Raw genomic sequence first — 23,321 nt, 5'->3', positions numbered from 1 at the left:
CTGCATCAATTATTTAAAATGTTAATTATCGACTTCTTTTTGCCATTGTTGGTGTTTTTTCTTTAGACATGTACCCATACCCAGACACTCCACGAGATATCAAGATAGCTTATAACACGTTTTTGTTGCCATGTTGTTTACTTAAAGGCAGTGGACACTATTGGTAATTACTCAAAATAATTACCATAACAAAACCTTTCTTGATTACGAGTAATGGGGAGAGGTTGATAGTATAAAACATTGTGAGAAACGGCTCCCTCTGAAGTGACGTATTTTTTGAGAAAGAAGTAATTTTCCACGAATTGTTCGAGACCTCAAGTTTAGAATTTGAGGTCTCGAAATCAAGCATCAGAAAGCACACAACTTCGTGTGACATGGGTGTTTTTTCTTTCATTATTATCTCGCAACTTCGACGAACGATTGAGCTCAAATTTTCACAGGTTTGTTATTTTATGCATATGTTAAGATACACCAACTGTGAAGACTAGTCTTTGACAATTACCAATAGTGTCCACTATCTTTAATGCAGCACCTGAGTACGAAATTGTCTACCCTAAGATACAAACGGAAGAGGGCGCTGTTGCAATCACCAGCGACGAATCCCCCGCGGATTCTCTCCAGATTACTGTAGATGCCTTCGGAGAAACTCTTCATTTGAACCTACGTCATGATGACGAAGGCGTTGTCACGCGAGAAATGGTGAGAATATTTGAAGAAGGAGAAGTTAAGATCCCACTCCGTACAGATCGTATGTACTCTGGAACGGTCACCTCTGACCCGGAGTCCATTGTCTCAGCAGAAACCAGTCATGGATTGGTAAGTGTTTGTTGACAACTTAAAAATCTTGTAAATCTGTGGACTTTTTTTTTTTTTTCATTATGTCCTACAAAAGGTCACACTACAATTCTCACAATTGTTTTTGTTTTCTCAACAAGAGTATGGAATAAACGTGTATTGAAAAAAAAAGGTACCCGGGGGTCGATTTGACAAAGAGTTACAAATTGCAGCCATATGGATAGTCATAAGTTAGGACGATTAACTGGTCCTAACTCGAGATAAGACTAATCCTAACTCTTTGTGAAATCCACCCCGGACCCTTTGGTAATACCAGAGTAGTGACGAGGTTTTTTCAAACCATGGCCCAATTTCATGGACTAGCAAAGAATCAGGGCTTACGGTACGGAAAAAGCGAATAATGGCGTGCGCTTTATATGTCAAGCGTATTAATTTCACGGGTAAGTGGGGAATTTTGGCTTGTGCACGTGCGTGCTTGTGGGTTCGTAAGACATCGTGGTTGAAAATTTTTACTCATGTGCTACTAAAGTGGTCATGCACTGCAATTGGTTGCCTTCAAGTTGCCCGTTACCAATTGCTGGGTTCAGAATGAACTAACAATAATATTGTACTATTCATTTTTACTCTCTTGTAGACTGCAATCATTTTCTATGAAAAGGGAACGATGGTAGTCCAACCATTAAGCGGGAAATCTGCACTGGAGATGGCAACCTTAGGACTTGGTCATCCTCATGTCGTGTACAAGGGCAGTGACGACGACGTTATGTGTGGAACGGGTAAGAAATACCAGACAGTGCACGTCAAAAGCATCATATAAAAACAAAACGGGACCACTTTGGAAACAAAGACAAACACACGCATTCGGATCAAAGATTTCGAGTACCAAGACTTGCACGGTCTTTTAGATCCCCCAGCCTTAGTATGAACATTTGACGTCACACTTCGAGGCTCGTGAAAATTGCCAGAGATCTGCCGTTGAGACAACGTCCATGTGCTGGCACAATTTAATATAGGCGTGTGGCCAATCCACTTTACGCGTCCGCAAAAGTATGGTAACCAGCAAAAGAGGCATTAAAGACATTGGACACTATTAATAATTGTCAAAAACCAGTCTTCTCACTTGGTGTATCTCAACATGCACAAAATAACAAACCTGTGAAAATTTGAGCTCAATTGGTCGTCGAAGTTGGGAGATAACAATGAAAGAAAATACTCTTGTCACACGACGTTGTGTGCTTTCAGATGCTTGATTTCGAGACCTCAAAATCTAATTCTGAGGTCTCGAAATCAAATTCGTGGAAAATTACTTCTTTCTCGAAAACTACGTCACTTCAGAGGGAGCCGTTTCTCACAATGTTTTATACTTCCAACCTCTCCCCATTACTCGTTACCAAGTAAGATTTTATGCTTACAAAAAATATTGTTGGTAATACCAATAGTGTCCACTGCCTTTAAGTCAAAGAGCAATTTGTCCCCTCTCATTGTTCTTTGGTCAACTTTGATCTTATAACATGCATATAACTGAATGCAGCTTGTAGGGTGACAGTTATTACATTTTCTTTCTTTCATAGAGGACGAAGATGTTGATGATATCGACGAAGGTGATTTTGGTTTTGAATCCTACTCGTGTGATGGACAGTCAACTAAGTATCTTGAGCTGGCAATGTTCTACGACTTCCAAGCCTGGCAGCAAGCTGGAGACACTTTCCACTCTGAATACTTGGCACTTTTTAATTTGGTGAGGACATAATGTTTTTTAGAATCGGCCAGTTAAAGGCCCGGTCACACTGGCCCCGATAACGAGAACAAAACGAGAACGATAAAAATGCACGCCCTCGATTGGTTGAATGAGCGTGGGCGTATTCTGCGTGGAGCAATTCAACCAATCGAGGGCATGCATTTTTATCGTTCTCGTCTTCGTTCTCGTTATCGGGGCCTGTGTGACCGGGCCTTAACACTCACAGAGTACACTTTTAATCAACTGAGAAGCATGGCCTGATTAAAAACAGGTTTTGAAAAATAGTGTCCTTGGTTTGTACACTTAGCCCCCCGTTTAAAAACAAAAAGTTTGCTGGCATCATCAATGAAGAGGTTTTTATTAAACTTGAAATGAGTGGATTTACTTTGGAAGAGTATAAACCTTTTTTTGTTTAACTAGGAAGCACCCAAAGTTGGAAGAATATCGCCCTCTCGTGTCCATATATTACAATTTATAACATTTCTTTTTTCATTTAATTTGAGCGTGTTGTTGCTGTTGTTTATGAGTTTTTATTTTTATTTTTACATTCAGGTAAAAAACGTCTTCCAGAAGCCGTCTCTCGTCGGGACAAACTTGGTTCCAAAATTAGTCCATGCAGCTTATTTTGCCGACGAGGTACTAACTAGCCTTAATTAAATTGCATTACCGTTTAATTAAAATTGAAAATGATGGTTGAAGGATGGGATAACAAAACGTCTGTAGACGTAGACGCAACATTTTCAAAAAACGAAAACCTAGCCAAAACCAACTGTTCATAAGCACTGCTTTAGTTAATCTTCAAGTTAATATCATCCCATTAAGAGAAAAAGCATGTGTGAAAACTGTATAAAATAATTATCCAAAACTAAGTGGCACAAAATCACTTACAACAATGAACTACAAATCAACGTTGGAACTATCTTTTTCCCAACTCATATAGAAATAATTTAAAGCAACGAAATGTGTTTAGGCTTAAAGAAAACGTTGTCCTGTCAAGAGTAGCATAGTACTTATCTAAAACCTGTTGTGTGAACTATGCTATAAAACCTGTGTAAAACTAACCACGAGAACCTTCTAACTTTGAACTAACCTCGTTATGAACAGACGGTATTCAAATCAAATGAAAGCATAGGACTGACGTTGAGGGCGGCTAGAGCATACTGCGGCATAGCAAATCCACCCGAGTCTGATCCAACACACTGGGACAATGCAGCATTTGTTTCTGGGTAAGTTGTTGACACGATGCTTGGTTCGATTAGCTTCCCGGGGTCGACCCCGATCTGCCCCGGTACTTTCGAATGGCTTTGACGTCATTCCTGGGGCTCACCCGGTGTGGCGGTTTCAGTCTTCCGCCGTGTTCAGTTTTCCGGGTGACGTAGTCGGTCATATCATCGCGTTGTTCGAACGGTTTTAGCTTTCCGGCGTGTTCAGTTTTCCGGGTGACCTGTCGGATACCGCCGTGAGTACCCTGGCGAGTACTGTAGTTCTCTCAGCAGTGACCCCAAATTGTTTATATTACGATTCTTTTCTGTGTAGTCACATAATCTCTTGCCCCATCTTTACATGGGTATAACTTTAGGCAGGTCACACTCTGCTTGCATAAAAAAAAAACTCATACGATCCACGCGTTTGCCGCTAGTTGTACTCGACTCGTGGACGCCGCCATGACAGCTACCGGAGGGTAACGGTATGACTCAATACGGCACTAAAAATGGACTACTTTCGCTTGCTGTGCGCAGGCATCGCATGACGTAATGCTACCGTATTTGGTCATTCGGAAAACTGAACACAACGGAAAGTTGAAACCACCACACCGGGTCAGCTCCCAGTGCCCTGCTTAGGGAACGGGCCACTTGGGAATGGCCACAAGGTGCATGAGATCGCCACTAAAGGGTAAGGGATCGTTCGATTAGCTTTTGTCAGGGTGACCCGAGTGAGCACCGCGGAGTCGACCAAGGGAAGCAAGTCGAACGCACCCCTAATTATAATTAACCTCATGCACATGACAACATTTTAAGACGTACACCTTCAGTTAGAGGCCTACATGGTTATTGGTTGCGTTCGTTTACCTTCCCTGGGTCCACCCCGGTCTGCCCACGATGCGTTCGAATAGCTTTGACGTCAATACAGGGGCTCACCCGGGTCAGCCCCATGTGCCCTGCTTGTTGAAATGGCCCCGATGTGCATGATGTCACCACGAGAGGGCGAGTGTGATCGTTCGGTTAGCTCTTGTAAGGGGTTTACCCGAGTGAGCACCGCGGGGTCGACCCAGGGAAGCTAATCGAACGCACACATAGATAGGTTGCACATGACGTCATCGATGACCACCATCTTGGATGAAACGTGAACGCATGAAAGGTTACCATTGGCTGAGAGTTGGGCTATGTTCAATCCATCTATAGACTTTTATACGTTTACGTCATCCAGCAAAAAAAACAAAAAAAAAGTTATTTCCCTGTAATACTAGTGAGTCCAGCATGTATATTTTCAAAACGTTCAGTGTTTATTAAACTTTCGACAACAATGCTAGTACATCGTTTAAAATGTGTGTTCGCTTAAAGACACTGGACATTATTGGTGATTGTCAAATACCAGTCTTCTCACTTGCTGTATCTCAACATATGCATTAAATAACAAACCTGTGGAAATTCGAGCTCAATAGGTCATCGAAGTTGCGAAATAATAATGACAGAAAAAAACACCCTCGTCACACGAAGTTGTGTGCTATCAGATGCTTGATTTCGAGACCTCAAATTCTAAATCTGAGGTCTCAAATTCAAATTCGTGGAAATTACTTTCTTTCTCGAAAACAACTCCACTTCAGAGGGAGCCGTTTCTCACAATGTTTTATACTACCAACCTCTCCCCATTATTCATTATCAAGTAACGTTTTATGCAAATAATTATTTTGAGCAATTGCCAATAGTATCCACTACCTTTAAAAGTCCTGCATACACTTTTTTGTTTTCAATACAGATATCCCGTTAAAGGTAAAACTGGACTTGCTAACGTTGGGTCGTGCGGTAAGAAGGGCTCCGCGTCCGTCACCAAACGTCGGAGTCTGACATCTACGGCAGGTACCATGTGTCACGAGATTGGTCATAAGTACGTCACCAGTAGTCATTTGGATAATATTAACTTAGCAAGCCTTTCATGACTTTTGTCATACTTTCTATAGCTTACCATGCAAGTCTGCTGCCACCTAGCGTTCAAATGTCATGATTTTGATTGAGACACTGAATTAAAAAATGTATTGAAATCGGAATCGACGTCAGCTTGTCTCATTCCGACACAAATACTGGGTCATACTGACCCCAAATTGAGTCAAGCCCCCTGGCTGGGATAATGGAACAATACTAATAATAATAGTCGATATTTATATAGCGCTTTATACACCTGAAGGGCGTCACAAAGCGCTGACACATACAGTATTTCCGGCAAGGTATGTGGGACTACGTTTGAATTATGAGATCTACTCCTTTTGCATAGCAACATGTAATGGTTTACAAGGTGCTGTGCGCAATATGCCGCCAATCCAGCCAGGAACACAGGGGCGAACCCCCTTCTCTTTTCGTTAAGTGCATTGGGTTACGTTACGTGCACTACACAACGCACGGGACCCACTTCTTAACGTCCCATCCGAAGGACGAGGCAATGGTTAAGTGTCTTGCTCAAGGACACAAGTGTCACGGCTGGGGATTCGAACCCACACTCTGCTGATCGGAAACGCCAGAGTTTGAATTCGGTGCTCTTCATCGCTCGGCCACGACACTTCCACAATGATGGTTTGTTTTACGATTTTGTATTTTTTTTTTTCAATGGTTGTAACTACATTCTTCTTCACACAGCCTGTCGATGAAACATGACAAACCAGCAATATGCGGTCCTGGTAAATACATAATGTCACCATGGGCGAGTAAATACAAAGTGTACTGGGATTGGTCCTCATGCAGCAGAGATTACTACTGCGATTTTGTTGGGTAAGACAACTAAATATATATTATGATATGACTACAGTATTATTAGACACTGGACACCTTCGGTAATTGTTACAGACCAGTCTTCTCACTTGGTGTATCTAAACTAATCCCCCAAAATTACAAACCTGTACAAATTTGAACTCAATTGGTCGTCGAAGTTGTGAAATAATAATTGAAGAAAAGAAAAACCTTTCAGATGTTTGAATTCGAGACCTCAAAATCAAATTTTGAGGTCTCGAAATCAAATTCAATTATTTTAGTGAGAAATAACTTCTTTCTCGAAAACGACGTTACTTCAGAGGGAGCTGTTTCTCAAAAATGTTTTATACTATCAACATATCTCTATTGATCACTACTAGTAAGTTTTTACAACTAACAATTATTTTGAGCAATTACCAATAGTATCCAGTGCCTATAACTGATTTGATTGTATTTCTTGTTTTGTTAAAAAATTAACATACCCCCATCACGCTGGGGAAGAGTTACAACAATATTTAAAATAATATACAATTTACTGTTTTTAAATCATGACAGGGAAGAGTTACAACAATATTTAAAATAATATACAATTTACTGTTTTTAAATCATGACAGGGAAGAGTTACAACAATATTTAAAATAACATACAATTTACTGTTTTTAAATTATGACAGGGAAGCAAAAGCCTCAATGTTAAACCACAAATTTATTATGTTGAACACTAAATTATTTTAACTTAGCATACATTACCTGGCTTAGCAATGTATTATACATTTTTTCATAAGAGGTCGCCAAAAATATTATTGTGTCTCCTTCAGATAGCATCATACTAAAATCTGCACTACTTTTACATGTATCTCAAGACATGTATCGGAGCAGCAAATACAAAAGCATTTCTGTTAATAGGGCTATCTTCCTAAAACATGTGGGTTAAACAATATTTTACCGTTAGGGAGGAAATAAAACGAAATTTCTCGTTTATTTTTTTCAGAAAAATAAATTTGTGTCAGACTGTCCTTAAAGACCTATTTGTTTTACCAACTATTACAGAACCAACATTTAACGATCATACGTTAAACACTGACATTTACAATACTTCGGTAAAATAGTTTTATAATGTTTGAATAAATAGCAGGGGGAGAAGAAAAAGGGAGGGGGAAGAACAGAAGAAAATGTGTTGTGCCGTTTTATGTTAACTCTATATTATCAAACAATGACAATCATTATTGAAAGGACCAGTACAGAACTGGTTTTGCTAGCAAACAAGTTACTGGCAGTGTAAGCACTTTATGTAATCCACCACATGCACAAACTGACACATGTAGAAGTTCGAGATCGATCGGTCATCTGGGTCACGAGAGAATAGTGAAAAACCGATCACAAATTTTGCATAGCATCGATGCCAAAACAAAAGTGAATAAAACGCTCACTGAGCGATAAACTCCAAACGCGAGATTAGATTATTTATTTCTCATAAAATATGAAATTTCAGACAGAAATATTTCAAGGGATGTTTTCAACTATCATCATCATTAGACTGTGTAAGTTTTTTTTTCTCGTAAATCTGCGATCTTCACGATTGTTGTTTCTTACCAATTATGTAACGTTCCTTTAAACAACGAATGTCCGTTTGCCTTTCTTGTATTTACAGTAGGAATACGTGCTATGATGATGCTTAGGAAGGAAGAACAGAACTGAACAGCTACGAGAAGATCTTTCCTTTTACCGATTCAAAGATTTTCAGGGTTTACAGAAGGTCGTGGTGAAAGACTTCCCTTGAAATATTATTCCATGAAATGCTTTACTTTTTGAGAAAACATTAAAACAATATCAATTCTCGATATCGAGAATAACGGATTTATTTTAAACACATGTCATGACACGGCGAATTGTGCGGAAACAAGGATGGGTTTTCTCGTTATTTTCTCCCGAACTCCGATGACCGATTGAGCCTAAATTTTCCCAGCTGGTTTGTTATTTTATATATAGGTTGTGATACACGAAGTGTGGGCCTTTGGAAAATACTGTTTACCGATGTTGTGCGATTGCTTTAAGTTTTAGTAAATAATGACTGATGATCATATTGGTCAGAACCACATTGCAACCAAATCGTTAATCGTAGTTGCCTATCCAATGGGTTTTCAATAATTACTTATAAATATTTCAATTCGTATTAATCCTGTTAATTGGACACTGCCAACTGTGCAATTTCTTCTTTAACAACATGAGGAATAATAATTACCTATGCCATAGCTAAGGACCTAACCATAGCCATGGTTTTTAAAAAAAAGTTAACGGACTTACGTTCCGACCCTAGCAGAGTCTTTCTCAAAGGCTATTAATAATATCACACAACAAAAAGGTAAAAAGCTGAAAAGGGGGGGGGGGGGGAGGGGGTCAAATCAATCACGCAAACAAAGTAAAGGGGGCGGGGGCGAGGCGGAGAATGTCACCAATTAACGGTACAATGCTAGTGCAATGTTCATAGTACGTATTACGGGAATACATCAGAAACTTCATACACAAAAGCAAAAGCCCCGCCATACTTTAACAACTGGCAAGGTATAGGAATGAGTTGTTTCAATTAACCAAATAAGAATTGTTAATTGTTTTGAAAAGAAATAAACTGCAGAATGAAAATAGAACGACAATAATGTTGTGTTTTACTTGATGCATATATCTTATTATGGAAGAGGGCGCTGTTGCAATCACCAGCGACGAATCTCCTGCAGATTATCTCCAGATGACTGTAGATGCCTTTGGAGAAACTCTTCATTTGAACCTACGTCAATTATTGTGGCATGGCTAGTATATTTGTTACTTACAATATCTCAAGTTAAAGAATTTAGAACAGTTTTCACCCTTCGAAAGGAAACGTTGACTTGCCGGTAGAGCCTTTAAATGAGTATTAACAAAATCAGAGCATTGTTATTATTTGTATTGTTTTCCAATTCGATGATATGCTGGTACATGTACTCATACTGGATGGACCACATGGAAGACTCATATCCGGGTTGCGCACAAGAGTCTGATGGTGTATTGTGAACATGGTAAAGTGGGTAACTGCAGGTCCCAACACATGTGAATGCAGAGAGCGGCAGACCAAGGATCATCTCCTTACCTGCCTGCCCCTACTTCCATCACAACTACTACTGGTGACCAACGGCACAATTTCATAGAGCTGCTAAGCAAACAAATTTGCTTAGCATGAAATTTCATCCTTGATAAAAAAAAAAAAAAAAAACAGGATTAGCAACCAACTTTTCATTCGTTGCATATTGCTTGTATTCAGCTGTTGTTTGCTTATCCTGAAAATCACGTGGAAATTTAGTTGGTAACCCTGTTTTTATCAAGGAAGAAATTTCATGCTAGGAAAATTTTTGTGCTTAGCAGCTCTATGAAATTGGGCCCTGGCTAAGGCTACTGACACTATTTGTCATTATTCAAAACCATTGTTAGCATAAAACCTTACCTGGTAACAAGCAATGGAGAGCTGTTGATAGTACAAAACATTGTGAGAAACGGCTCCCTCTGAAGTAACGTAGTGTTTATTAAAAGAAGTAATTTCTCACTGAAATATTTGAATTGAAATCGAGACCTCAGCTAAAATTAAGCAAGGTACCTCAGTTAAATTGATGTCGTGTGAATGACACTTGTATCAAATGTCTTATTCAATAGTCTGACTGATGCTGTTCTTTCCAATCCCGCGTTTCATCAGACGAAGTCGAGTACTGCTAACGGCCCTCTTCATATTTTTCTTCTGATAGCGCCAGACACCGACACAGACGATGCAAATAATGGCCAAACCGAGGAACATGTAGAGCATGACACCAAGCGTGTAAGCATATTTGGTGAAAATGGTCTGCTGCATTAGTGGAAGACCTGCGTACGAAGGGGTAACATCACCAAAGCCAATGGTCGTCAGTGAAACCACGTTGAAATATTGCGCCGTCTGAAAGGACCAGTTCTCCGTTTGCATAAAAATGGCTGCGGGAATTATTATGAGGAAGGCCCACATGGTGGCAATGATTGCAAATGAACCAATGATACCTCGCCATCGCTTTGACTTGATACGCGCTACACCCTTTCCGAACAGATTGGAGCATCTCAAAAACAGGAAATGGAACGTTTCGCCAATAACAGATAGCATGTATCCCTCCAGAGGAATTCCAATTATTGCATAACAAATGCAAAACATTTGACCTCCAAACGACCTAGGGGTAATCCAACCGAATCCTGTTGGGGAAAATACAAAGAAAGAAACAACAACTTTATTTCGTCGCAGAATAGACGGGCGTTTTTGGTCAAGCGGCCAGGGCGGTAGACTCAGACTCTGTAATTATTGCAGAATGTTGGTTCGAATCATTGCGATGTCAGTCACGACACTTGCGATCTTGAGCAAGGTACTTTTTATCATAATTGCTTCTCTCCACCCAGGAGTCAGTAGTACAAAATGGTTACCGATGAGAATAGGCAGCTCAACTGGGTTGCGATTTGAAAATCAGGACGTTTGAACCGGGCTTTAAGTCCCAGCCTACGTAATTATGATTTCCTTTTAGTCAGAATATAATACAGAAAAACAACTTACCCATTGTGGTAATTATCGTAAAACAAAGGACGACAGCATTTTGCAAGGACCACACCTGCTGCCTCACTTTAGCCGGGTGACCGCCAAAACCAACCTCCACATGGTTTAACCTGGCTATCTCGAAGTCCCTCAGCAGTTGTTTCGTTGCATTGGTATTTATGCCACACTCGCTGTTGTTCGCCAGAAATTTCTTTACAAAGTCGACAAATTCTGCTTGCGCTCTCTGTGACTCTCCTTGCTCCAAGTACATAAATACAACACCGCCAATTACAATATACAGGCAGACGATCACAGATAAAACAGATATTTTCTTCCAGGCTTTCATTCTGAAATACCCACTACATGTACTAGATTATTCCAGATTTGAATACAACATTAAGGTCTATATTCGAGCAATCAGTATGTTGTGATATTTTAATAGTTCACATACAACATATAAACAAAATTACTTTATGTACAGTTACAGACCAGCATTTGTAACCTAATTAGCGTACGCAGTTTATTTAAATAACCCGCAAGCGACAAAACTATTCTGTTTCGCTCCAAAGGCTTCTGTTCCATGTGATTAATTTGACGGTCAACAATTAAAGCGAGTGCAAACAAGCAAACAGTTCTTTATACTTTTATTCATTTTGTTTTTAGATGAACAGAGAAAAAAATTACTTAAACACAGCGTAAAAACAGTGCTTATAATTGGTAATATTACTCAAAAATAATTGTTAGCATAGCATAAAAACTGACTTGGTAACGACGACGAGAGCTGTTGATGGTTTAACACATTGTGAAAATCGACTCCCTATGAAGTAACGTAGTTTTCGAGAAAGCAGTATTTTGCCACGAATTTGATTTCGAGACCTCAGATTTAGAATTTGAAGTAACGTAGTTTTTGAGAAAGAAGTAATTACTCAGTAAAATAATATTTGACTTGATTTCGATACATCACGCGTGAGGTCTCGAAATCAAGCATCTTAAAGCACACAACTTCGTGTGACAGGGGTGTTTTTTCTTACATTATTATCTCGCAACTTTGACGACCAATTGAGTTCAAATTTTCACAGGTTTGTTATTGTATGCATATGTTGAGACACACCAATTAATTTAGAAAACCTTTGACAATTACCAAAGGTGTACAGTGTCTTTAAAGGCATTGTACACGTTTGGTAATTGTCAAAGACCAGTGTTCTCACTTGGTGTATCCCATCATAAGCATAAAACAACAAGCCTGTGAAAATCTGGGCTCAATCGGTCATCGAAGTTGCGAGAAAATGATGAGAAAATATGATAGGAATAAAAGACTTCTGGCAAGAAGTCTTTTATTATTTTAGTGAGAAATTACCTCTTTCTCAAAATCTATGCTACTTCAGAGGGAGCTGTTTCTCACAATGTTTTATACTATCAACAGCTCTCCAATACTCGCTACCAAGTCAGTTATTAAGTTAATATTTGTTTTGAGTAACTACCAAACGTGTACTTTCCCTTTAAACTTAAACATGTGGGAAAAGTGGGTACAAAACTTATGCTCAGAAAAGTGTTCAATATCTAAACACTAAAGAGTGGAGAGTGCAGTATTCGGACATGCGACCACTTGATTTATACGTACCGGTCTTAAAAAACAAAATAATTTCTCATGACATTCTGTCCTCAAAAAAAATAACTGTTCACAGCTGTATACAAATGTTTCCCCCAAAATATCAGAGCAGCCAATGTTTTCAACGTCTTTCTAGTTATTATTTGTTATTTCTTTAATGTTTTTATATTTTTTATGAACGTCGCAAGTCGCAAGACACACAAGGCGTGAAGGCCACTCCATGGTGTGAGCTACAATCTATTTTTTATTATTTTTTTTAGGGGCTTACTCCTAGGGCTGAAACAGGGTTACCCCATTTACAGTTCATTCGGATGTAGGCTCGGGTATCATCAATCAAAAGCCTGGGCCAAATTTCATCAAGCCTGTAAGCACACATATTTGCTTAGCAGGAATTTTTTTCCTTGGTAAAAACAGGATTACCAACCAAATTTTTATTTGTTGCATATTGCTTGATACTGGTATTCAGCTGAAAATCACGTGGACATTTGATTGGTAATCCTGTTTTTACCAAGGACGAACTTTCCTGCGAAGCAAATTGTTGTGGTTACGGGCTTCATAAAATAGGCCCCTGGCTGGTAGAGCAGTAAGCACTACCTCCCCATTTCTAGAAGCAACCATTGTTAAAGGAACACGTTGCCTTGGATCGGTCGAGTTGGTCTTTGAAAAGCGTTTGTATCCGTTTTTTATAAAATGCATATGGGTAGAAAGATGTTGTAAAAGTAGAATACAATGATCCACACAAACATGCCTCGAAATTGCGTGGTTTTCCTTTTACCTCGTCGACTAACACGTCGGCCATTTATGGGGGTCAAAATTTTGACTCCCATAAATGGCCGACCATGTTAGTTCGCACAGTAGAAGGAAAACCACGCAATTTCGAGGCAAACTTGTGTGGATAATTGTATTCTACTTTTAAAACATCTTTCCAACCATATGCATTTTATAAAAAAACGGTTACAAACGCTTTTGTTTTGACCAACTCGTCCGATCCAAGGCAACGTGTTCCTTTAAGTTTCTTGAACACAGTGTCACGACCGGCGCTTTTAACCGCAAGGCAATACAACTCGTATTTTGGTCATCAATGGTCTATTCGATGTCTTCTTCAATGTTCTGACTGATGCTATTTTTTCCAATCCCGCGTTTCATCAGACGAAGTCGAGTGCTACTAACAGCCCTCTTCATGTTTTTCTTCTGAGAGCGCCAGACACCGACGCAAACAATGGAAATAATCGCCATACCAAGGAACATGTAGAGCATGACACCAAGCCTGTACGCCCATTCATTGAAGACTGTATGATACTTAAACGGAAGAGCAGCGTGCGAAGGAGCAACATCGCCGAACCCCAAGGTGCTGAGTGAGACAACGTTGAAATATTGAGCTGTCAGAAAAGACCAGTTCTCAGTTTGCATGAAAATGGCTGCGGGGATAACTATGAGGATGGCCCAAATGGTGGCAATAATTGCTGCTGTACCGAAGAAACTTCGCCGTCGCTTCGATTTGATACACGCAACACCTTTTTTGAAAAGATTGGAACATTTCAACCAGAAGACGTGGAATGTGTCGCCGATAACAGATAGCATGTATCCCTCCAGAATGATTCCAATTATGGCATAAAATATGCAAAACATTTGGCCTGCCTTTGTCTTCGGGGTGATCCATCCGAATCCTAAAAGAACAAAGTATTAAAAATAAAGTATTCACTTCAGAATATGCGTAAAGTTTATAAGCTGGGCCCAATTTCATAGAGCTGATATGCACAATAAATTGCTTAGCATGAAATTTCTTCCTTGATAAAACCAGGATTACCAACCAAATTTCTGTTAGTTGCATATTGCTTGTTACTGGCATTCAGCTGTTGTTTGCTTATCCTTAAAATCATGTGGAAACTTGGTTGGTAATCCTGTTTTTATCAAGGAAGACATTTCCCGCTTAGCATTTTGTTGTGCTTAGCAGCTCTTTGAAATTGGGCCGCGGTCTGCACTGGGTTTTTAATAATAGTATAATGGTAGTAGTATTGCTATAATTATTGTTGTGGTTATGAAATTAAGGATGTTAAGAAAGCCAACATAAGGCAATAAAACTTTGAAGCCTGGGGAAAGTTGTGATCGAGTGTGCTTGTAACGAACCACGAGTAAAACCAAACTCTTTCGTAATGTGTGCTGTGTTCTTTGACAAGCAGTAACTACACGGGAATAAACATATATTATGTTCAAAGACTCAAGCATCCTGACCTTCCAAGATAGGGTTCGAACAGTCCCCTAGAAATAGTATTTTGATCCCTGGATATAATATTTCGTCCCCTCGAAATTGTATTTCTTTACCACGAAATAAATTTGTTCGTCTCCGTAATAATCGAATTTTATATAGCGCTTTATACGGCCCGACAAAGAGCTTTTGCCATTGTTACCCCTGGTCACAGGGTCATATTCATTCCCTTAAAGGGAAGGTACACGGTTGGGAATTACTCAAAACAAATATCAACTTAAAAACTGACTTGGTAACGAGCATTTGAGAGTTGTTGATAGTGTAAAACATTGTGAGAAACGACTCCCTCTGAAGTAACGTAGTTTTGGAGAAAGAAATAATTTCTCACTAAAATAATACAAGACTTCTAGCTAGAAGTATTTTATTCCAATAAAGCACACAAATTCGTCCAACAAGGGTGTTTTTTTCTTTCATCATTTTCTCGCAACTTCGATGACCAATTGAGCCCAAATTTTCACAGGCTTGTTATTTTTTGCTTATGATAAGATACACCAAGTGAGAACACTGGTCTTTGACCATAATGATCAAACGTGTACAGTGCCTTTAAACCATCTCAGCCGACTTGGGGGGTATACAGCCTATGTTGTGCGCGTTTTATCTCTGCCCTCACAGGTACTTGTGATTATGTGTCTCGCTCAAGGAAACAAGTGTCACGACCGGGATCGAACCCATATCCCGATGACTTTAACCACCAGAACTTTAGTCAGATGCTATAATCCGCTCGGCCACAAAACTCCCATGAGTTAGAGACAAAAAGTGAAACAACATTTTTGTATTACCTTTTTACTGGAAAATACTTGAAAGAAAATTCAACTCACCCATTGTGGTGACTATTGTGAAACAAAGCACAACAGCGTTTTGCAAGGACCAAACCTCCTTCACAACACCTGCAGGACTACCGTACATAATAGTTGACACTCTGTCTGTCGTGGCAGTTTCTATTTCTTGAATCAGTTGCCTGGTCGCGTCAATATTCAAACCACACTCGCTGTTGTTCGCTAAAAAGTTCTGGACAAAGTCAATAAATTGGACTTGTGCCTCCCGTGACTGTTCTTCTTCCAAGTGTATGAATAAAACCCCGCCAAGGACAATGTACACGCAAAGGGTAACAGTTAAAATGGATATCTTCTTCCAGGCCTTCATGTTAAAAAAAACAAAAACTTCAAGACCTTTCAGATTTGAAGAGCAAATCAATTAGTTATTAAGTCTTGTTTTGCAGAACACTTCACGTAAGAAAACAAATGCCAGGTACATCATACATGAATTGAGAACTGGATATGGGCAGGTCCACCTTGAAGGCGTCCTGACAACAGATGTACACCTTGTATGACAGCATGAACCCCAAGAACACTGACGAGTAAGACGAAGAGGCAGCAGACGAAGAGGCAGCAGACCAAGACGGCGTTGGATGGACGACATCAGAGAATGTGGACACGTTGTAAGGCTGCGACAGGCAGAATAAAGATCAAGGTGGAATGGTGTTGACGAGGCCTTCCTTCTTGACTGACATAGGCTGGCTAGATAAACTGCACGATACTTGGGCCTACTGTTTGACAAACACTATCATAATATTATGTACAAAGAAAACAAAATACATTTGCTTTTAGTACCAGTAGATTTTACATAATTATCATTGTACCGTTACTTTATTCAAATGACCCCCACCTGGATAAACGGTTTTGTTGTGTCTCCAGGGTTCCTGTTTGCGGTTGACCAGGGCCAAATTTCATGACTCTGCTTACCGTAAGCACATAATCGGCGCTTACGGAAGCAGGAAATTCTGTGCTTACGGCGAGCGTATTTCATGGGTTAGCGGCGAATTTTGGCTTCTGCGCGTGTGTACTCCACGTTACTAGATATTCTATGATTACAAAGCTAGCACAGAAATTCGGCGCTTGCACGCAAGCGGGGGAATCGTGACCGTAAGCTAGGAATTCGGCGGTAAGCAGAGCCACGAAATTGGGCCCAGTTGTGCAACACATGTAAAAGAACCCAGTGCTTTCATTTCCAGTATACCTTACGGAGACCAAGGACAAAACAAAACAGGGAAAATAAAAGGACTCCATAGGAAATATCTAAAGGCCTGGGTGCTCCACAAGAAATTTTGAGTACAAAGTCTATGGGAAAATCTACAGTACAGGGACGATGGAAAGAACAAAGGATGTCTCCTCTGGGATGCCAACAAGGGGAATGTGTACACTTATCGAAAAGACAAGGGATTCGCCCCGGTGTTCCTGGCTGTGGCTGCTGTATGCGCCGTAGCACCTTGTAAACCTTTATAATGTTGTATGCCACGCCCGAGATGTGAATCAAGGACCTCCTGGCTCTTAAGGCGAAAGGTTCTACCACTGGACCAACTCGATCAGTTGAAAAATCCTGGAAAAATCAAAATGAAAAACTTCAGAGAAATTAAAAGGGAGAACGCACTTGAATTAATGTGAATGGGAGCCAAGGATTAGAACAACAAACTATAAGAGATACATACATACATTTGGAAAATTGATAATAATTGTAAATAATCTAATACAATTAAGATAAATTAAATACAATTAAAATAGGGGTGGTGGTAACGGAACGCGTGAAACGGGGGAGACGTTACCTCCGTTGAAACCCTAAGTAGGGGCTTGAAGTCCCGTCGCTGCCATCGTCCAGTCGGGGGCGGATCCGTGGGGTTTTCTACTGGGTGGTAATTACTCGGCGGTGTACCGGCAAGGACTCGGTACAGTCAGCAGGAGATGTTAGAAGTCACCGGGCTATACGGCCTCATTGCTGCTGGCCTGGTCATCGAAGCTCAAACACCGGCGTGGACCCAGCACAGTCAGCAGGAGATGTTAGAAGTCACCGGGCTACGGCCTCACGGCTGCTAGCCCGGTCGTCGAAGCTCACAAACCGGCGTGGACCCAGCGCAGTCAGCCAGATGTTGGAGTTCTTACCCGTACGTCTTTGGAACCCAAACTTAGAATCTGCCGAGTCGCGAGTAGGCTATTGTCCGTCCTTTTAAACACCGATTTCGTGTGAATTCAAATGACTTTTGTTCTACGGTTGGGTACAAGGGGCCAACAAAACGAGAATCGTGACCACCGATTAATATGATGTGACTTACGTAAGGTTGTATAAACACTATCAATCCAAATTCTTAACACTCACGCGTAACAAAAACTTTGAAGACCCCGCCCCGGATTTGAACCATGGACATCCGACTCCGGAGGCAAGCGGTTCTACCGCTAGACCAACTTGATTAGTTGAAAAATCATTAAAAAAAACTACTGATAAATTTCCGTCACCCATCGATTTTTTTTTTTAATCTAAGTTGAAACAAAAAACGTTGTAGACCCCTCCCGGAATTTGAACCAGGGACCCGACTCCGGAGGCAAACGGTTCTACCACTAGACCAAATCGATCAGTTGAAAAATCATGTTAAAAAACTACTGATAAATTTCCGTCCCCCAACGATTTTTTTAAATATAAGTCGAAGCAAAAACTTTGTAGACCACTGCCGGAATTTGAACCAGGGACATCCAACTCCGGGGGCAAACGGTTCTACCACTAGACCAACTAGTGACGGGTAACCGCTCCGAATTGGTTACGAACGCTTACGAAGCCACTGCAAATATTGCGAAGTATGAGCGATTGTCAAATATTTTCATTCGTAAGCAACAATGTGAAACAGCATAGGAATTAAAAGCGCTTTTTAATTTCAGCGAATGTTGCGAAGACAGTCATTCGCCGTAAATTTTCGTAAGCATTGGTAGCCATTAGTAGCGTTGGTAAAGCGTGCGTAAGCGTTGGCAACTTTCGTAAGCTATTGTAAGGCATTGGCAATCATTGGCTAGCATTGTTAAGCATTCGTAAAAATTCGTAACATATTGGTACGGACAGGTCGATGGGTGACCGAGGGCGAACGTGGAAAATATTCACTATCAATTCGCAAATTTTGGGCGAATTCACCGCGAGTTTCAAATATCCATATTCGCAAGAATATTCGCCCAAGTGTGAGAGTAGCATAATTATTAAGAACCACAAAACAAATTAAACATAATGAACAGTGTAAACAGGTAAACACTGCACTTTCTATCTGTTTACACTGCAGTGGCGAACCAGACGTCCAAATAGCTGACATCCCGCACACGGCAACAGTTGAAAACAATCGCAAAACACCCTTGTATAAAAGCGAGTGATGTCCTTGGTCCAGTGCTAAGCAGTTTTCACCACTCGTTGGCATCGCTGACACACATATTTGTAAACTGGTACTAAAAGTACACTGTTAAGATCGGCATCCAAGAGGTGGCAAGGGGAAAGTTTTATATGCCGAGGGAATTGAACCATTGATTGAGTGATTATATTATTATATAAAACGCATTTGGATAATGTAACCTCTCACGTACTTTTAGTGACATGCCGAACACAATCCTGAGAGAGTGTAGCCCCACTACGATACAACAGATGCTCCACACACATGGTAATCCCTAACAACATCAACTTTATGACGCTCCAATAGACGATGTGACCTATGTTTACATTCAAACCGCCCTCTGTTGACAAAACACTCTATACGTCATGTTTCGCCGGGCACTGAGTTGCACAGTCACAATAAGATTGCGTACACTTTCTAGCTAGCTGCCAAAACACAAAGGTTTTGCCCGGCGGTATGCGCGCGAATCATGTTGTGGTTTTCGTGTGACGTCAGAGGTCACATCGTCTATAGACAAAGAAAATTAGTTTCAGAATCGTTTAAGTTTCCTTCCGGCAGGTGCAAGGCAATCTAGCTGTGACAATTCTCAAATTTTGGTTCAGAAATTAATCGCCTGTTAATCATCTCCTTATAACAGATAAGATTCCCTGATTAATCCACAAAAGTTTTATTTCGTCTTTAATGACGAGCCTTTTTGGGTAAATAAACCCTTTTTGCGGACAGTGTACTCATTGAAATAATTAGTTAGGGGAGGGGAGTTGTTGGTTGAACAACGCGACGGACGATGCACATCCTCACTACTTTCTCAGGCAAGGATATCTGGTTTTGCTACTTAAAAAACCGAACGTTGATCATAGCGAATTTTTGGTTTAGATTTTTGCTTGCTAGTTACCATACGAATTTATACATTGTAAAATAATTGGCGAATGAATTAAAAGATTTCCTTTGAGTTAATCAAAAAAGAAGAATCGGTTGTGGTTTTGTTTGTTCATACAGGGAAAAAAAAATAAAAAAAATTAATTACTGAGCAGCGGAAGAGAGTATTTACGAGTGCATCACCTTTGAATATAATTAGGCCTACTCAAACGGTAAGGTTCCATCTTCTTTTTTGGACCAATATTTGCCAGGACACACACACACACCGATGGTTAGTATTCCAAAGTTTGTGTTCGAAGCTAATTGGCGAGGTTAATCCACAAGAGGGCGCTATTTCAGGATTCACCGGGTGGCACCGCATCTATACGCCTTTATCACGCTGTCATCATCTTGTTTATGTTCCCTATTTCCACAACAGTAATGAATGCTAGCATTCATTGCGCAAACATGGCACCATATTATTATTTCGTCCAGCCTCAGTTTAGAAACAATGAGTTGGAATGGTGTAAAATCAAGATGGCCACACCGTGATTAAGGTCTATGCGGATTCAAGGCGTCATAGTTCTTACCCCAAATTAGGTCCGCCACCACTTGCCGTCTGGTGGCTGCGCCTTTGGCCTCGTTTTGGGTTAGAATTGTGACGTACTCCTGCATAAATATTACTTGGGGCGTATAAAGGGTGGGTCAGCCCCTGGTATGTTCGATAGCTTTAGACGTAATTCCAGGGACTCACCCGGGTCATCAGGCAGCCCCAAGCGTGCTGCTTGTGGAACGGGTCACTTGGGGGCTGGCCCGAGGTGCATGACGTCACCACGAGAGGGCGAGTGTGATCATTCCATTTTATTACTCATGTCAGGGGTTTACCCGGATGAGCACCGCGGGGTTGACACGGGAAGCTAATGGAACGCACAAATAGATAAACATTCACGCAATCAATGCACCTTTCCAGTTCCAGAGTTAAAAATGGCAAATTTCCAGTTTTATTTGCAAGAAAAGAAAAAAAAAATATAAGATCAGTCAGAAAAACGATTTAATGACAGTCATACTGAACAAGTACAGAAAATACATTTGTGAAGTTTTTTGTACTATTTAAAGGCACCTGGAAATAGGATTTTTTTTCTTTTAAACATAAGAGTATATGTTTATTAACAAAAAAAACAATTTTTTGAGTAATTGTTTGTCACGATTTATATGTTAAAAAAATTAATTAAGTGCTTGGGGGGTTGACTCCGCCTACCCCTTTTGTGACGTAGGAAAAGGAAGACTTTGCCTCGATGCGTAGATAAACACACGTGCAAAAGTACATGTCATTCTAAGACGTGAGTTTGTACGCTGCGAAAAAGGTTTTTTTTTCTGGCATTTTTCCGGCAATGCCGACCAGGTATAAAACAACTAAAGATGGGGTCAGTCTTCATCTATTTCCTGCAGATCCCAAGTATAGGCGGTTGTGGGCTGCGAAAGTCAGATTAACTAGAGCAAAGTGGTCCGGTCCGACGTCTTTTTCAGCGCTATGCAGCGAACACTTCGAGCCGTCGTGCTTCGAATCCGGGATACACCACTCATTTGACATAACGAGAAGAGCCATTCTTAAACACGACGCCGTCCCAACAATTTTTCCAGCTAGTGGGAAATCGAAGAAGGTATCTGAAAGACGTAATGTACGGGGGCCTGACTACAAATTTTCTCTTCAAATATCGCGCCTTGAATTACGTCACGAACAGCGCCCTCTCGGGTCGGGGCCTACTCGTAAATTTGTAAAAACAATCAAAACTAATATTGTGAAACCTTAGTTAACTTTTTATTCACATTCCTCTTGTAAAAACACATATTTTAGTGACAAAAGCTTTATTTAAAAAAATACCACTTCCAGGTGACTTTAATGATTTCTGTAAAAGATGGCCGACCGATCTCAAACTTCTACGTGTTTGACAGGTGGATTACATAAAGTGCTTACATTGTGTTCGCAATAACCAATTATCAATGTTTCTTTAACGCATTTATACGCCGCATTGAGCAACCATCTAGTGCACAGCTATCGTTTAAATGTAAATTATGTATTAGTACTTCAGTTATACACTTATTATTGTATAGATTAATAATAGTAAAGACAATGCGCAAAAACGTATCCACCCAAGGGGTGTTCAAGATGTTAACAATAAACTTATAATTAATTAATAAACCAATTAGCTACATTTTTCGACTTCACGCCGATGAGCGAAAGGGTCAATATTAAACACCACATAATCCAGCTATAATTCGTTTAAGAGTAATATCGTCCGCTCAAATTTCTACCTTCCGTTTGAAACGGGGGTTGGCGCGAGAAGCCAGGCAGAAGAATTTGATGTGATTTGACATTGTTTGAATTTTGTCATAGGTTGGCAGCTCAGTGTCCACTCTAAACGTAATCCTAGCCAACCCTAAACCCTTGACCCCCTTTCACTCTTAAATTGATTATGTGACACTGTTCATTGACCATTTCCTTCAGTGAAAGATTTTAAGGTAAAAACATGGTAAACCCTTCAATATTGGGCACAAATACAATTGCATCCATAAACTTGTGCAAAAATTAATACAGAATTTGCTAAATGACAATTATTGTAGTAATATTTACAATAGACCGATCGATGTCCTACAAAGTTGCAAGATAAAGCTTTATTCATAAATACCTCAGTTTCGCTATTCCTTGTGGTGTAGAGCGCGTCACTAGGGTGGGTACAAACCTTTGTTTATGACCAGTAAAAAAGTGTTGAAACATGGACGTGACATGCGAACTTGCTTCAACAGCTGAAACACATAGATATAGAATATAATACCTAGATCGGCCGCGCGTACACACGCGCCATTAAGCCGTACAAAAACATTTCTATTTTTGTTCATGATACACGTTGCGGTCGATCTAGTTATTATACAAATATAACATGGTTTGAGGGTGACTAGTCGATATTAGCTCCCCGAGGTATTGGAAGCTGACAAACTAGTTCCAGAGGCGAAGTTTGTCAACTTCCAATACCGAGAGGAGCTCGTCGACTAGTTACCCGAAGTAAACCATGTTATATTTGTTTTACTATACTTCATACATATTCAGTTACCGGAACATGAGTTTTGAGCAAGAGAAAATGATTATTGTGAAACAAAATGCACATGATAAGTTTGTTCATGTGTTGGATGTCGCTAAGAGAGTGCTGTTCGTGCGTCTATACAAAACGGTGCCACGATCAATAGTGCCCGGGGATGACGTCGCGCAATGGAAGTGCGCATGACTAGTAGAATAGCTCCCGGGGAACTATTACTTGCCATGCGCATTTACTACTTGCGTGAAT

At 40.2% G+C, this 23,321-nt stretch overlaps 3 protein-coding genes across 3 annotated transcripts; 1 reads left to right on the top strand and 2 right to left on the bottom strand.

Annotated features, from left to right (window-relative positions):
- Window positions 1–696: 696 nt before the first annotated feature.
- On the top strand, window positions 697–8,873 carry LOC139951477 (zinc metalloproteinase/disintegrin-like). Its single transcript, XM_071950388.1, has 8 exons — window positions 697–816; window positions 1,430–1,571; window positions 2,367–2,533; window positions 3,086–3,169; window positions 3,638–3,759; window positions 5,510–5,638; window positions 6,382–6,513; window positions 8,143–8,873. Exons 1-8 carry the CDS (start codon window positions 697–699, stop codon window positions 8,168–8,170), a joined length of 924 nt encoding a protein of 307 aa, XP_071806489.1. The 3' UTR covers window positions 8,171–8,873.
- A 1,173-nt stretch (window positions 8,874–10,046) lies between these two features.
- Window positions 10,047–11,699, bottom strand: LOC139951666 (potassium channel subfamily K member 2-like). The gene is made up of 2 exons (XM_071950648.1): window positions 11,080–11,699; window positions 10,047–10,727 (listed from the first exon to the last, which is right to left on the bottom strand). Exons 1-2 carry the CDS (start codon window positions 11,402–11,404, stop codon window positions 10,159–10,161), a joined length of 894 nt encoding a protein of 297 aa, XP_071806749.1. The 5' UTR covers window positions 11,405–11,699; the 3' UTR covers window positions 10,047–10,158.
- A 1,981-nt stretch (window positions 11,700–13,680) lies between these two features.
- LOC139951506 (potassium channel subfamily K member 2-like) lies at window positions 13,681–17,206 on the bottom strand. The gene is made up of 2 exons (XM_071950437.1): window positions 15,752–17,206; window positions 13,681–14,334 (listed from the first exon to the last, which is right to left on the bottom strand). The coding sequence occupies exons 1-2, from the start codon at window positions 16,074–16,076 to the stop codon at window positions 13,754–13,756; spliced, it is 906 nt and encodes a 301-aa protein (XP_071806538.1). The 5' UTR covers window positions 16,077–17,206; the 3' UTR covers window positions 13,681–13,753.
- Window positions 17,207–23,321: the final 6,115 nt, after the last annotated feature.

This window comes from Asterias amurensis, chromosome 19, assembly GCF_032118995.1.
Source record: "Asterias amurensis chromosome 19, ASM3211899v1".
NCBI lineage: Eukaryota > Metazoa > Echinodermata > Asteroidea > Forcipulatida > Asteriidae > Asterias > Asterias amurensis.
The sequence above is the reverse complement of the archived record's forward strand: the minus strand, read 5'-3'. Positions and strand labels throughout refer to the sequence as shown.